We start from the raw sequence: 17,363 nt of genomic DNA, 5'->3' as shown, positions 1-17,363 counted from the left end.
GAGCCAAACGAAAAGACACCGGATTGATAATTTCAGAAATCTTATAAGGACCAATAAACCGAGGTTTAAACTTAGGGGAAGAAACCTTCATAGGAAAATGTTGAGCCTTTTCCTGAGACAACGTCAAATTGTCTACCACATGAGTCCAAATCTGCTGCAGCCTGTCCACCACAGAATCCACACCAGGACAATCAGAAGGCTCAACCTGCCCCGAAGGAAAACGAGGATGAAAACCAAAATTACAAAAGAAAGGTGAAACCAAAGTAGCCGAACTAGCCCTATTATTAAGGGCAAACTCGGCCAACGCAAAAAAAGCCACCCAATCATCCTGATCAGCGGACTCAAAGCATCTCAAACAGGTTTACAAGGTCTGATTAGTTCGCTAAGTTTGGCCATTTGTCTGAGGATGAAACGCCGAAGAAAAAGACAAATCAATGCCCATCCTAGCACAAAAGGCCCGCCAAAACCTAGAGACAAACTGAGAACCTCTGTCAGACACAATATTCTCCGGAATACCATGCAAACGAACCACATGCTGAAAAAACAATGGAACCAAATCTGAGGAGGAAGGCAACTTAGGCAAAGATACCAGATGGACCATTTTAGAGAACCGGTCACAAAACACCCAGATAACAGACATCTTCTGGGAAACAGGAAGATCCGAAATAACATCCATGGAAATATGCGTCCAGGGCCTCTCAGGGACCGGCAAAGGCAAAAGCAACTCACTAGCGCGGGAACAGCAAGGCTTGGCCCGGGCGCAAGTCCCACAGGACTGCACAAAAGCACGCACATCACGCGACAAGGAAGGCCACCAAAAGGACCTAGCAACCAAATCTCTGGTACCAAAAATCCCAGGATGACCAGCCAACACTGAACAATGAACCTCAGAAATTACCCTACTTGTCCATCTATCAGGAACATGTAAAGAAGCTGCGGAGACACCATCACGTGTTTCTTGATGCAAGCAAGGAAGGAACAACCCGGGGAAAGGCCTGGCTATTCACTGCTTACGTCGAGAAACACGTGATGGTGTCTCCGCAGCTTCTTTACATGCATCTGCATATTTCCCATAAGGGATGGGGGCAGTGTTCTGGAATCACTGCGTTGAGAAACACGTGATGGTGTCTCCGCGGTGTTGGATGTTTTGGTCTCCCCGAGGCCAATCATCTGTGCCTTTATAGCCTTTTTACTAGGCACTGCTCCTAATAGCCAGATTCCTACTCCACACTGATGAGGGGCAAAAACCCCGAAACAGCTGTCTGTGGATGGATACCATGCTTGGCATAGGTGGCTTTCCTTCATAGGATGCTGCCCTTCCCGTGGTTGTTCCTTCCCGGGGAAAGGCCTGGCTATTCACTGCTTGCGTCGAGAAACACGTGATGGTGTCTCCGCAGCTTCTTTACATGCATCTGCATATTTCCCATAAGGGATGGGGGCAGTGTTCTGGAATCACTGCGTTGAGAAACACATGATGGTGTCTCCGCGGTGTTGGATGTTTTGGTCTCCCCGAGGCCAATCATCTGTGCCATTATAGCCTTTTTACTAGGCACTGCTCCTAATAGCCAGATTCCTACTCCACACTGATGAGGGGCAAAAACCCCGAAACAGCTGTCTGTGGATGGATACCATGCTTGGCATAGGTGGCTTTCTGTCATGATCCCAATGGCAGGGGATCACAAAAAGGACAAGCACAGATACAAACAAGCTCTAGGGCGATGGAACCTGAGCTGACCGCGACCCTGAACCTAACACACAAATAAAAGTAGCCGGGGAACGTGCCTACGATGATCCTAGACGTCTCGCTCCAGCCGAAGATCTAACTTCCCCTATCAGAAGAAACACAGACCTCTCTTGCCTCCAGAGAAATACCCCACAGCAAATAGCAGCCCCCCACATATAATGACGGTGAAATGAGAGGAAAGCACATACGTAGTATGAAAACAGTTTCAGCAAAATGAGGCCCGCTAAAGCTAGATAGCAGAGGATACAAAAGTGAACTGCGCGGTCAGCGAAAAACCCTTCAAAAAACCATCCTGAAATTACTTGAACTCATGTGCCAACTCATGGTACATGAAAAGCAATTTCAGCCCACTAGAGCAACCAGCAGCAGAGAATCACATATCTGCAGGCTGGACTAAAAACCAAATTAAGCAAAACACAAAACAGGAAAATCCAAACTTAGCTTGTCCAGAAGGTTCTAGGAGCAGGGAGCAGAGGTAACAAGACACACTGGATACATTGATAACCGGCGAGGAAATGCCAGCAAAGCCAGGTTAAATAGGAAACTCCCATATGCTGATGGAACAGGTGGAACCCAGAAACCCAGGAAAGACAAGTCACCCAGTACCATCAGTAACCACCAGAGGGAGCCCAAAAACAGAACTCACAACAGTACCCCCCCCTTGAGGAGGGGTCACCGAACCCTCACGAGAACCACCAGGGCGACCAGGATGAGCCCTATGAAAAGCGCGAACCAAATCATCAGCATGAACATCCGAGGCAACCACCCAAGAATTATCCTCCTGACCATAACCCTTCCACTTGACCAAATACTGGAGTTTCCGTCTGGAAACACGAGAATCCAAGATCTTCTCCACAACATACTCCAATTCTCCCTCCACCAGCACTGGAGCAGGAGGCTCAAGAGAAGGAACAACAGGTACCTCATACTTCCGCAACAACGACCGATGAAACACATTATGAATAGCAAACGATGCCGGGAGATCCAAACGAAACGACACAGGGTTAAGAATTTCCAAGATCCTATAGGGACCGATGAACCGAGGCTTGAACTTAGGAGAAGAGACCTTCATAGGAACAAAACGAGAAGACAACCACACCAAGTCAACAACAAGAAGTCGAGGACCCACGCGGCGACGGCGATTAGCAAACTGCTGAGCCTTCTCCTGGGACAACTTCAAATTGTCCACCACATGACTCCAAATCCGATGCAACCTATCCACCACCATGTCCACTCCAGGACAATCAGAAGGTTCCACCTGACCAGAGGAAAAACGAGGATGAAACCCCGAATTACAAAAGAAAGGAGAAACCAAGGTAGCAGAACCAGCCCGATTATTAAGCGCAAACTCGGCCAGCGGCAAAAAGGTAACCCAGTCATCCTGATCAGCAGAAACAAAACACCTTAAATAAGTTTCCAAGGTCTGATTAGTTCGTTCAGTCTGGCCATTCGTCTGAGGATGGAATGCAGACGAAAAGGACAAATCAATGCCCATCTTAGCACAGAAAGTCCGCCAAAATCTAGACACAAACTGGGATCCCCTGTCAGAAACGATGTTCTCAGGAATCCCATGCAAACGAACCACATTCTGAAAAAACAGAGGGACCAACTCAGAGGAGGAAGGCAACTTAGGCAAGGGTACCAGATGAACCATTTTAGAAAAGCGATCACACACAACCCAGATGACGGACATTTTTTGAGAGACAGGGAGATCCGAAATAAAGTCCATGGAAATGTGCGTCCAAGGCCTCTTCGGGATAGGCAAAGGTGACAACAATCCACTGGCCCGAGAACAGCAAGGCTTAGCCCGAGCACAAACCTCACAAGACTGCACAAAAGAACGCACATCCCTCGACAAGGAAGGCCACCAAAAAGACCTGGCCACCAAGTCTCTAGTACCAAATATTCCAGGATGACCTGCCAACGCAGAAGAATGGACCTCGGAGATGACTCTACTGGTCCAATTATCCGGAACAAACAGTCTCTCAGGCGGACAACGATCAGGTTTAGCCACCTGAAACTCCTGCAAAGCACGTCGCAAGTCTGGGGAGACAGCAGACAAAATCACCCCATCCCTAAGGATACCAGAGGGCTCAGAATTTCCAAGGGAGTCAGGCACAAAACTCCTAGAAAGAGCATCCGCCTTCACATTCTTTGAACCTGGCAGGTATGAAACCACAAAATTGAAACGAGAGAAAAACAGTGACCAACGAGCCTGTCTAGGATTCAGACGCCTGGCAGACTCAAGGTAAATCAAATTTTTGTGATCAGTCAAGACCACCACACGATGTCTAGCACCCTCTAGCCAATGACGCCACTCCTCAAATGCCCACTTCATGGCCAAAAGTTCCCGATTACCAACATCATAATTCCGCTCAGCCAGCGAAAACTTTCTAGAAAAAAACGCGCATGGCTTCATCACTGAGCCATCGGAGCTTCTCTGTGACAAAACCGCCCCCGCTCCAATCTCGGAAGCATCAACCTTCACCTGAAAAGGGAGCGAAACATCTGGCTGACGCAACACAGGAGCAGAAGAAAACCGGCGCTTAAGTTCCTGAAAGGCCTCCACAGCCGCAGGAGACCAATTAGCAACATCAGCACCCTTCTTAGTCAAATCCGTCAAAGGCTTAACAACACTAGAAAAATTAGTTATAAAACGACGATAGAAATTAGCAAAGCCCAAGAACTTCTGTAGACTCTTAAGAGATGTAGGCTGCGTCCAGTCACAAATAGCCTGAACCTTGACGGGATCCATCTCAATAGTAGAAGGGGAAAAAATATACCCCAAGAAAGAAATCTTCTGGACTCCAAAGAGACACTTTGAGCCTTTTACAAACAAGGAATTGGCCTGCAGGACCTGAAACACCTTCCTGACCTGCTGAACATGAGACTCCCAGTCATCAGAAAAAACCAAAATATCATCCAAATACACAATCATAAATTTATCCAGATATTCACGGAAAATATCGTGCATAAAGGACTGGAAGACTGAAGGAGCATTAGAAAGTCCAAAAGGCATTACCAAATACTCAAAATGGCCCTCAGGCGTATTAAATGCGGTTTTCCACTCATCACCTTGCTTTATTCGTATAAGATTATACGCACCCCGAAGATCAATCTTAGTGAACCATTTAGCCCCCTTAATGCGAGCAAACAAATCAGTCAACAATGGCAAAGGATACTGATATTTTACGGTAATCTTATTCAAAAGACGATAATCTATACAAGGCCTCAAGGAACCATCTTTCTTGGCCACGAAAAAAAAACCTGCTCCCAAAGGGGACAAAGATGGACGGATATGTCCCTTTTCCAAGGACTCCTTAACATAATCCCGCATAGCAGTATGCTCTGGCACTGACAGATTGAACAAACGACCTTTAGGAAATTTACTGCCCGGAATTAAATTTATAGCACAATCGCAATCCCTGTGAGGAGGAAGCGAACTGAGCTTAGGCTCCTCAAAAACATCCCGATAGTCAGACAAAAACACAGGAATCTCAGAAGGAGTAGATGAAGCGATAGAAATCGGAGGTGCATCATCATGAACCCCCTGACAACCCCAGCTTAACACAGACACTGATTTCCAGTCAAGGACTGGATTATGAGTTTGTAACCATGGCAGACCAAGTACTAGAACATCATGCAAATTATACAGTACCAGGAAGCGAATCACCTCCTGATGAACGGGAGTGATACGCATGGTCACTTGTGTCCAGTACTGAGGTTTATTCATAGCCAAAGGTGTAGAGTCAATTCCCTTCAAAGGAATAGGGACTTCCAGAGGCTCCAGACTAAACCCACAGCGATTGGCAAATGACCAATCCATAAGACTCAGGGCAGCGCCTGAATCCACATAGGCATCGACGGAAATGGATGATAATGAACAAATCAGAGTCACAGACAGAATGAACTTAGACTGTAAAGTACTAATGGCAACAGACTTATCAACCTTTTTTGTGCGTTTAGAGCATGCTGATATAACATGAGCTGAATCACCACAATAAAAGCACAACCCTTTTTTCCGCCTATACTTTTGCCGTTCACTTCTGGACTGAATTCTATCACATTGCATTATCTCAGGTGACGGTTCAGACGACACCGCCAAATGATGCACAGGTTTGCGCTCCCGTAAACGCCGATCAATCTGAACAGCCATAGTCATAGACTCATTCAGACCATCAGGCGCAGGGAACCCCACCATAACATCTTTAATGGCCTCAGAAAGGCCATCTCTAAACTTTGCAGCCAGAGCGCACTCATTCCACTGAGTAAGTACCGACCACTTCCGAAATTTTTGACAATAAATTTCTGCTTCATCTTGCCCCTGAGAGAGGGCCAACAAAGCTTTTTCAGCCTGAATCTCTTGGTTAGGTTCCTCATAGAGCAAACCCAATGCCAGAAAAAACGCATCTGCATTAAGCAACGCAGGGTCCCCTGGTGCCAATGCAAATGCCCAATCCTGAGGGTCACCCCGCAGGAAAGATATAATTATCTTGACTTGCTGAGCAGGGTCTCCAGAGGAGCGAGATTTCAAAGAAAGAAACAACTTGCAATTGTTCCTAAAATTCAGAAAACGAGATCTATCTCCAGAAAAAAACTCTGGGACAGGAATTCTAGGTTCAGACATAGGAGCATGTACAACAAAATCCTGTATATTTTGAACCTTAGTGGCAAGATTATTCAGGCTGGAAGCCAAACTCTGGACGTCCATAATAAACAGCTGAGATCAGAGCCATTCAAAGATTAAGAGGAGGAGGAAGTAGCCAGGCTGCAATAAGGCTAGGCAGCAAACTCTGAGGGGAAAAAAAAAAAAAAAAAAACTTCCTCAGACTACTTATCCTCCTACTTCAGCCAATACAATTAACACTTTGTGTGCCGGTTATACTGTCATGATCCCAATGGCTGGGGATCACAAAAAGGACAAGCACAGATACAAACAAGCTCTAGGGCGATGGAACCTGAGCTGACCGCGACCCTGAACCGAACACACAAATAAAAGTAGCCGGGGAACGTGCCTACGATGATCCTAGACGTCTCGCTCCAGCCGAAGATCTAACTTCCCCTATCAGAAGAAACACAGACCTCTCTTGCCTCCAGAGAAATACCCCACAGCAAATAGCAGCCCCCCACATATAATGACGGTGAAATGAGAGGAAAGCACATACGTAGTATGAAAACAGTTTCAGCAAAATGAGGCCCGCTAAAGCTAGATAGCAGAGGATACAAAAGTGAACTGCGCGGTCAGCGAAAAACCCTTCAAAAAACCATCCTGAAATTACTTGAACTCATGTGCCAACTCATGGTACATGAAAAGCAATTTCAGCCCACTAGAGCAACCAGCAGCAGAGAATCACATATCTGCAGGCTGGACTAAAAACCAAATTAAGCAAAACACAAAACAGGAAAATCCAAACTTAGCTTGTCCAGAAGGTTCTAGGAGCAGGGAGCAGAGGTAACAAGACACACTGGATACATTGATAACCGGCGAGGAAATGCCAGCAAAGCCAGGTTAAATAGGAAACTCCCATATGCTGATGGAACAGGTGGAACCCAGAAACCCAGGAAAGACAAGTCACCCAGTACCATCAGTAACCACCAGAGGGAGCCCAAAAACAGAACTCACAACAGCTTTCCTTCATAGGATGCTGCCCTTCCCGTGGTTGTTCCTTCCGGGGAAAGGCCTGGCTATTCACTGCTTGCGTCGAGAAACACGTGATGGTGTCTCCGCAGCTTCTGTACATGCATCTGCATATTTCCCGTAAGGGATGGGGGCAGTGTTCTGGAATCACTGAGTTGAGAAACACGTGATGGTGTCTCCGCGGTGTTGGATGTTTTGGTCTCCCCGAGGCCAATCATCTGTGCCTTTACATCTATCAGGAACAAACAGCTTCCCCACTGGACAGCGGTCAGGTTTATCAGCCTGAAATTCCTGAAGCACCCGTCGCAAATCAGGGGAGATGGCAGAAAGAATCACCCCTTTCTTAAGAATGCCAACCAGCTCAAGGACTCAGGGAGAATCAGGCAAAAAACTCCTAGAGAGGGAATCAGCCTTAACATTCTTAGATCCCAGAAGATACGAGACCACAAAATCAAAACGGGAGAAAAACAGGGACCATCAAGCCTGTCTAGGGTTCAGCCGCTTGGCCGACTCGAGGTAAATCAGATTCTTATGATCAGTCAAGACCACAACGCGGTGCTTGGCTCCCTCAAGCCAATGTCGCCACTCTTCAAATGCCCACTTCATAGCCAACAACTCACGATTGCCGACGTCATAATTGCGCTCCGCCGGCGAAAACTTTCTGGAAAAAAAAGCACACGGTTTCATCAAAGAACCATCAGAATTCCTCTGAGACAAAACGGCCCCTGCCCCAATCTCAGAAGCGTCAACCTCAACCTGAAAAGGAAGAGAAACATCCGGCTGACGCAACACGGGGGCAGAAGTAAATCGGCGTTTAAGCTCCCGAAAGGCCTCAACAGCCGCAGAGGACCAATTCGTCACATCAGCGCCTTTCTTCGTCAAATCAGTAAGGGGCTTAACCACACTGGAAAAGTTGGCAATGAAACAGCGATAGAAATTAGCAAAGCCCAAAAATTTCTGAAGGCTCTTCACAGATGTGGGTTGAATCCAGTCATGAATGGCTTGGACCTTAACAGGATCCATTTCCATAGACGAGGGAGAAAAAATAAAACCCCAAAAAGAGACCTTCTGAACTCCGAATAGGCACTTAGACCCCTTCACAAATAAAGCATTATCACAAAGGATCTGGAATACCATCCTGACCTGCTTCACATGAGACTCCCAATCATCGGAAAAAATCAAAATATCATCCAAATATACAACCATGAATTTATCAAGATAATTGCGGAAAATATCATGCATGAAAGATTGGAACACAGATGGAGCATTAGAGAGCCCGAATGGCATCACAAGGTATTTAAAATGGCCTTCGGGCGTATTAAATGCAGTTTTCCATTCGTCACCCTGTTTAATACGAACAAGATTATATGCCCCTCGAAGGTCAATCTTAGTAAACCAACTAGCCCCCTTAATCCGAGCAAACAAATCAGAAAGCAAAGGCAAGGGGTATTGGAATTTGACCGTGATCTTATTAAGAAAACGATAATCTATACAGGTCTCAAGGAGCCATCCTTCTTAGCAACAAAAAAGAAACCCGCTCCCAATGGTGACGAAGACGGCCGAATATGCCCCTTCTCCAAAGACTCCTTAGCATAACTCCGCATGGTGGCATGCTCTGGCACTGACAGATTGAAAAGTCGGCCCTTAGGGAACTTGTAGCCAGGAATCAAGTCAATAGCACAATCACAGTCCCTGTGCGGTGGAAGGGAACTGGACTTGGGCTCATCAAATACATCCTGGAAATCCGACAAAAACTCAGGGACCTCAGAATAGAGGGAAGAGGAAATTGACATCAAAGGAACGTCACTATGTACCCCTTGACAACCCCAACTAGTCACAGACATAGTTTTCCAATCCAGCAACGGATTATGTTCCTGTAACCATGGAAAACCCAGTACAACAACATCATGCAAGTTATGCAACACCAGAAAACGGCAATCTTCCTGATGTGCTGGAGCCATGTACATGGTCATCTGCGTCCAGTACTGAGGTTTATCCTTGGCCAATGGTGTAGCATCAATGCCCCTCAAAGGAATAGGGCTCTGCAAAGGCTGCAAGGAAAAGCCACAGCGCCTGGCGAATTCTAAGTCCATTAAGTTCAGGGCAGCACCTGAATCCACAAATGCCATGACAGAAAAGGACGACAATGAGCAAATCAGGGTCACAGATAAGAGAAATTTAGGCTGTACAGTACTGATGGTAACAGACCTAGCAACCCTCTTAGTATGCTTAGGGCAATCGCTTAGGGCAATCAGAGATAACATGAGCAGAATCACCACAGTAAAAACACAGCCTATTCTGACGTCTGAATTCCTGCCGTTCTGTTCTAGTCAAAATCCTATCACATTGCATAGGCTCAGGACTCTGCTCAGAAGACACTGCCATATGGTGCACAGCTTTGCGCTCGTGCAGACGCCGATCAATCTGAATGGCTAGAGACATAGATTCGCTCAAACCAGCAGGCGTAGGGAAGCCCACCATAACATCTTTAAGGGCTTCAGAAAGATCTTTTCTGAAAATTGCAGCCAGAGCATCCTCATTCCATTTAGTGAGCACAGACCATTTTCTAAATTTCTGGCAGTATAATTCTGCCGCTTCCTGACCTTGACACAGGGCCAACAGGGTTTTTTCTGCATGATCCACAGAATTAGGTTCGTCAGACAATAATCCGAGCGCTTGAAAAAATGCGTCTACATTCAGCAATGCCGGATCCCCTGATTCAAGGGAGAATGCCCAGTCCTGAGGGTCACCACGCAGCAAGGATATGATGATTTTAACTTGCTGAATGGGATCACCAGAAGAACGGGGTTTCAAAGCAAAAAACAATTTGCAGTTATTTTTAAAGTTCAAAAACTTGGATCTGTCCCCAAAAAACAAATCAGGAGTAGGAATTCTAGGCTCTAAAGCCAGAGTCTGGACAACATAATCTTGGATACTCTGTACTCTTGCAGCAAGTTGATCCACACGAGAAAACAAACCCTGAACATCCATGCCAGAGCATAAATCCTGAACCACCCAGAGATCAAGAGGAAAAAAAAGACAAAACAGAGCACAGAAAAAAAAATGGCTCAGAATTTTTTTTCCCTTCTTTTGAGATGCATTTAATTCATTTTTGGCCACTTGTACTGTTATGAACTGGTGGTTTAGGAGCAACATGGGACGAGCTCTGAAGGAGGTGGTACCTGTACTGACCGCAGTTCCTAAGCTCAACACAACACTAGAAGTAGCTGTGGGATGTTCCTGTCACTCCCTAGACACCTTGTCACAGCCTGAGAACTAACTACCCCTAAAGATAGAAACAGGAAAGCTATCTTGCCTCAAAGAAAATCCCCAAAGGATAGATAGCCCCCACAAGTAATGACTGTGAGTGGAGAGGGAAAAGACATACATAGAATGAAACCAGGATGTAGCAAAGGAGGCCAGTCTAGCTAGATAGATAGGACAGGACAGGATACTGTGCGGTCAGTATTAAAAACTACAAAAAATCCACACAGAGTTTACAAAAATCTCCACACCTGACTAAAGGTGTGGAGGGTAAATCTGCTTCCCAGAGCTTCCAGCTAACTGAATTAATCCATACTGACAAGCTGGACAAAACATAGAATGCACAGAACAATTAAGTCCACAACATGTGGACAGAAAAGAGCAAAGCAAGGACTTATCTTTGCTGAACTGGTCAGGATATCAGGGAAATCCAAGCAGAGATGTGAATCCAACCAGGAACCATAGACAACTGGCACTGGCTGAAGGAAAGAGCCAGGCATAAATAGCCGAGCAGAAAGACAATCAGTGGAAGCAGCTGCAGACTGCTAAATCCAAGGAGCAGCCATTCCACTTAAAACCACCGGAGGGAGCCAAGAGCAGAACTCACAAAAGTGCCACTTACAACCACCGGAGGGAGCCCAAGAGCGGAATTAACAACAAGTACCCCCCCCTTGAGGAGAGGTCACCGAACCCTCACCAGGGCCCCCAGGACGATCAGGATGAGCCAGATGAAAGGCACGGACCAAATCAGCAGCATGGACATCAGAGGCAAAAACCCAAGAATTATCCTCCTGGCCATAACCCTTCCATTTGACCAGGTACTGAAGCTTCCGCCTCGAAAAATGGGAATCCAAAATCTTCTCAACAACATATTCCAACTCCCCATCAACCAACACAGGGGCCGGAGGATCAACAGAGGGAACAACGGGCTCCACATATTTCCGCAACAAAGATCTAAGGAAGACATTATGGATAGCAAAAGAGGCCGGAAGCGCCAGTCGAAAAGACACTGGATTAATAATCTCAGAAATCCTATAAGGACCAATAAACCAAGGCTTAAACTTAGGAGAAGAAACCTTCATAGGAACATGACGGGAAGACAACCAGACCAGATCCCCAACCCGAAGCCGGGAACCAACACACTGACAACGATTAGCAAAACGTTGAGCCTCCTCTTGAGACAACACCAAATTGTCCACCACATGAGCCCAAATCTGCTGCAACCTGTCCACCACAGAATTCACACCAGGACAGTCAGAAGGCTCAACCTGCCCAGAAGAAAAACGAGGATGAAAACCAAAATTACAAAAGAAAGGCGAAACCAAGGTAGCCGAACTAGCCCGATTATTAAGGGCAAACTCAGCCAATGGCAATAAAGCCACCCAATCATCCTGATCAGCAGACACAAAGCATCTCAAATAAGTCTCCAAAGTCTGATTAGTTTGCTCGGTCTGGCCATTTGTCTGAGGATGAAATGAAGAAAAAGACAAATCAATGCCCAGCCTAGCACAAAAGGCCCGCCAAAACCTAGAAACAAACTGGGAACCTCTGTCGGACACAATATTCTCCGGAATACCATGCAAACGAACCACATGCTGAAAAAACAACGGAACCAAATCTGAAGAGGAAGGCAATTTAGGCAAAGGCACCAAATGAACCATCTTAGAGAACCGGTCACAAACAACCCAGATAACAGACATCTTTTGGGAGACCGGAAGATCAGAAATAAAATCCATCGAAATATGCGTCCAGGGCCTCTCAGGGACTGGCAATGGCAAAAGCAACCCACTAGCACGGGAACAACAAGGCTTGGCCCGCGCACAAGTCCCACAGGACTGCACAAAAGAACGCACATCACGCGACAATGAAGGCCACCAAAAGGACCTACCAACCAAATCTCTGGTACCAAAAATGCCAGGATGACCAGCCAACACAGAACAGTGCACCTCAGAAATCACTCTACTAGTCCATCTGTCAGGAACAAACAGTTTCCCCACAGGACAGCGGTCAGGTTTGTCAGCCTGAAATTCCTGAAGAACCCGTCGTAAATCAGGGGAAATGGCAGAAAGGACCACCCCCTCTTTCAGAATACCGACCGGCTCTAAGATCTCAGGAGAATCAGGCAAAAAACCCTAGAGAGGGCATCAGCCTTAATATTCTTAGAACCTGGAAGGTACGAGACCGCGAAATCAAAACGGGAAAAAAACAAGGACCATCGAGCCTGTCTAGGATTCAGCCGTTTAGCAGACTCGAGGTAAATCAAATTCTTATGATCGGTCAAGACCACAATACGGTGCTTAGCTCCCTCAAGCCAATGTCGCCACTCCTCAAACGCCCACTTCGTAGCCAAAAACTCTCGATTGCCGACATCATAATTGCGTTCAGCAGGTGAAAATTTACGGGAAAAGAAGGCAACGGTTTGATTAAGGAACCAACAGGATCCCTCTGAGACAAAACGGCCCCTGCCCCAATCTCAGAAGCGTCAACCTCAACCTGAAACGGAAGAGAAACATCCGGTTGGCGCAACACCGGAGCAGAAGTAAATCGACGTTTAAGCTCCTGAAAGGCAGAGACAGCCGCAGAGGACCAAGTCGCCACATCAGCGCCTTTCTTCGTCAAATCGGGGAAGGGTTTAACCACGCTGGAAAAATTAGCAATGAAACGGCGATAAAAATGTGCAAAACCCAAAAATTTCTGAAGGCTCTTCACGGATGTGGGTTGAATCCAATCATGAATGGCCTGAACCTTAACCGGATCCATCTCTATAGATGAGGGAGAAAAAATAAAGCCCAAAAAAGAAACCTACTGCACCCCAAAGAGACACTTACACCCTTTCACAAACAAAGCATTGTCAACTACCCCTAAAGATGGAAATAGGAATACTATCTTGCCTCAGAGCAGATCCCCAAAGGATAGACAGCCCCCCACAAATATTGGCGGTGAGTTGGAGAGGAAAAACATACACAGGCAGAAAAACAGGATTAGCACAGGAGGCCCTCTAGCTAAATAGGACAGGATAGAACAGAGTTCTGTGCGGTCAGTATTAAAACCCTTCAAAAACATCCACAGCAGAATGTACAAAAACTTCCTACATCTAACTAAAGACGTAGGAGCGTATATCTGCAACTCCAGCGAATCCTACAATCAGAGCAGGAATACAAACAAAAACAAGCACACAGCAGTGTGCCACAGACACAAAAAACCAAACACGTATCTTTGCTGAATTTGGCAGCTAAGCAGGAGAAGCCAGAAAGTGATCCAACACTTCACAAGGAACATTGACAACTGGCAAGGACTAATGAATCCTGCACACCTAAATATCCCAGTCAGAATTGCACTCAGCAGATACACCTGGCCAGGACTGCTGCATTCCCACCTACAACCACTGGAGGGAACCCAAGAGTAGAATTGACAACAACGTGGGAACCTGGCAGTGACTTAGCGACAAGGACAGATCGTTACAGAGCTGCGCCTGCACTACCTTGCGGCGGCATCTAAAGGAAGGACACAAAGCGAAGCAGATTGTGGAGAAGTGAGAAACGAGATCAAAGCACAAAGGAGAACCAGTAGGAGTCGTGCCCCGAGATCGGCAACATGCTACTGAGGTGCGTAGCCGGTGGCCAGAACGCCGAGGAAGTAACTGACTCCAAGCATTACTTCAAACAGAGGCAGGACAGTTGATTACAGGTTGGCTGTCTAACATACATCACCTAAGAAGACATAGGGGGCAAGCGTGGAGAGGGGCGTCTCTAGGGTCCCAGAATCGCTCCGAGCCTTCCCGTCAAACGGGTGCGTCCTAGCCATAACAAACAGGGGGATGAAGCAGAACATCAGAATAGAAACGACAGTTGTGAGGACTATCCCGAATGCTCAGCAGGGAAGGACTACAACACACAGGCGCTAGTTGGTAGGCACTGATTTCCACCTGCAAAGGGAACTCTGGATGTGCCTTCGGACCGGCCGGTCTCCGCCAGCCCTGTTAACAGTGCTCTGGATTGAGGATCCTGAAGTCATCAGTAATGAGGTAAAGAGACTGCAACCCTGTGTCCTCATTATTTACTGCGCCTCACACCATCGCCACCTACACCACTGGGAAGCCCTGGAGATCTACTTCACCTGTGGGAAGGTATACCATCTAGCTGCCATCACATCACCCCCAGCGGACCCCAAGCAGCGCCGGTCACTCTGACCGAATACCGCAGGTGGCGTCACAAACACCTAACAACTTTTACCACCCTTTCATTGGGCGCCCCTTAGAAGGGTCACGGACCGGGTCCAGCCACCGTGATAATCCTAGGACTGAGACAGAGAGGACCGGTACAGAGAGAACCTGTGGCCCTGTGTCTGGGGGTGCTTCATCACCGTCATGGGAGTGTGGATATCGCTGAAATTGTGATGATGGGAAGGAGAAGGTGACCAATACCACACCCCACCGAGCCCTGTCAATTCATAGGAATCATAGCAAACAAGTGGGCTACCTGTATGGATGATGCACTCCTGCCTATCCAACTATTGTATGGAAAATATCTCATAGATCCTGGGTTCATCAGTATTTGCACCAAGAATGAGGCTAAGTGAGTAGTTATCAACTGTCGGTGGTCGGAGGTAGTCAGTGACGTTGATAGTACCATATTGTGCATGTAGGGGGCAGTACTGTGGGAACATTAAAAAGTGGGGGGATGGCAGTTCTGTGGGGACATTATACTGTGTATGTGAGGGGGATGCCAGTCCTGTCGAAACATTATCCTGTGTCTGTGGGAAGCCATTATTGTGGGAACAATATACTGTGTGTGGTGGGATGATTACACTGTGGTAACTTTATACTGTGTGTGAGGTTAAAGCGGTACTATGAGAAGATTATACTGTGTGTGGGGGTATGGCGGTACTATGAGAAGATTATACTATGTGTGGTGGGATGGAGGTACTGTAGGAACATTATACTGTGTGTGGGAATATGGCGGTACTATGAGAACATTATACTGTGTGTGGGGGTGTGGCGGTACTATGAGAACATTATACTGTGTGGGTATGGCGGTACTATGAGAACATTATACTGTGTGTGGGAGTATGACGGTACTATGAGAACATTATACTGTGTATGGCGGTAGTGTGAAAATCCCTTTTTTACGAGAGATGCCAGTACTGTGGAAACATTATACTGTGTGAGCGCCATCATATATATTACATAAGGGGTGTAAAAAGGAGAGTCATAAAAAAAGACTCCTCAGGGCTGTGCTGCATTTGTACAGACTGCTATCTGCCGTCCAGACGGGACCATGTGACATCAATGGGAAGAGGGAGGGTTTCCGGAGGGAAGAGTCTAGAGGGTGCACCTGGTCAGGAGACCTTGATGACGCAGTTACTGATATTATAAAGGCCGGAGCCCCAAAGGCAGAACAGATTTGGCGCCAACAAAGGAAAGGGGTGCGGGGAAAAATCTGAGGTACCAGCTCATGGTAAAGTGTCCGAGGCAGCTGGGTGTGGGGCAGAACCTGCTTACAGGGCATAATGGGGGCATTACACTGTGTGGGGCCAAGAAAGGGGCCCTGTACTAGGAGAACAATCCGCTCCCTCACTTCCTGTCCTCCATAGTTGGCTCGTATGTATCTATTACAGGAAACCGAATAACAACATTATGATTCTTATAAAGTGGCAACAACAACCCCAGAAGAGTCTCCGTGCAGAAGGGGTTAATGTCCCCGCGCTCAGTAATGGGGAATCTCCACATACCTCCACCTGCAGAGCCGCACTCCACATATATGGCTGCTCTGTGCGCACAGGACCTGTGATGAGGTCACAGGGGGAGGAGTCAGGGGTCACGTGATCCGCAGTGAAGACGCTACATGGAGACTTCTCCTCAGTCAGTGACATTTCCGCCATTATTCGCCCTCACTACTGGCACAATTACCTCGCGCCGCCTTTTCTACACAATGTTCTGTGTGGAATGTAACGTGTGATTTCTCTGGAGACAAATAGACCCCACACATGAGGGAATTATTACCGGACGTCTAGTATATGGCGGCATATGATTGTGCTATCGCCTCCACACAGGAGCTAAAATGCTGAAATCTCGCTTATTTACCCCCTTCCAGTGTCCGGCTAAGGGTCATATACGGCCATGCCCCTCTCCAGTCACTGTGGGGGTTTGGTAATAAGATGGAGGGCGGCTTCCATGCTTGGACTTCAGAGAGATTAACCCTCCGTCAGGGGCAATATGTTTCATAACGAGTTTAGGGGCATTGCGCCTGTCCGGCACAGGCTAGAAAATTGGCTATATTTTCATTTTTTTAAAATTTCAATGCTCTAAAAGTGATCAGTTCCCTTAATAGGAATGTAATAAATGAGAATACACATAATCAGGTGTAATAACCATAAAAGTAATCTGTTTCTATGTCTTGAGCATCCTCCTCACTCTCTCCATCTTGATCTGTATCAGACACATCTGGACATTCTTCCACATCATCTTCTGAATCAATGTCACTTTCTTCCCCTAAATCTTCTAGCTGTAAGGGGTCTGTCTCATCATCAAGCAGAATATTTTGCACTTGCTCAACATGAAGGGCATTGGACAAGTCAAATATTCTCCTCGCCATTTCATAAGAAAAGCAGAAGCAAGAGAGAGAATATGTGTAAGGCCGGGGACACACACAACGTATAAAAAAAACGGTCCGTTTTTCACGGATGAGAATCGCAGAAATGTTAACAAAACAGTGATCC

At 46.7% G+C, this 17,363-nt stretch overlaps 1 protein-coding gene across 1 annotated transcript in view; it reads right to left on the bottom strand.

Moving 5' to 3' along the window:
• The window catches only part of LOC138662986 (oocyte zinc finger protein XlCOF6-like), a 49,383-nt gene extending 32,963 nt beyond the window's left edge, over nucleotides 1–16,420 (bottom strand). The window contains exon 1 of the mRNA XM_069749017.1: nucleotides 16,377–16,420. Within this exon, the coding sequence (XP_069605118.1) occupies nucleotides 16,377–16,403 (27 nt within the window). The 5' untranslated portion in view covers nucleotides 16,404–16,420. The remainder of the gene's footprint in view (nucleotides 1–16,376) is intronic.
• Between the last annotated feature and the right edge of the window lie 943 nt (nucleotides 16,421–17,363).

Source organism: Ranitomeya imitator, chromosome 2, assembly GCF_032444005.1.
Source record: "Ranitomeya imitator isolate aRanImi1 chromosome 2, aRanImi1.pri, whole genome shotgun sequence".
NCBI lineage: Eukaryota > Metazoa > Chordata > Amphibia > Anura > Dendrobatidae > Ranitomeya > Ranitomeya imitator.
This window is presented reverse-complemented; position numbering and strand designations above follow the sequence as displayed.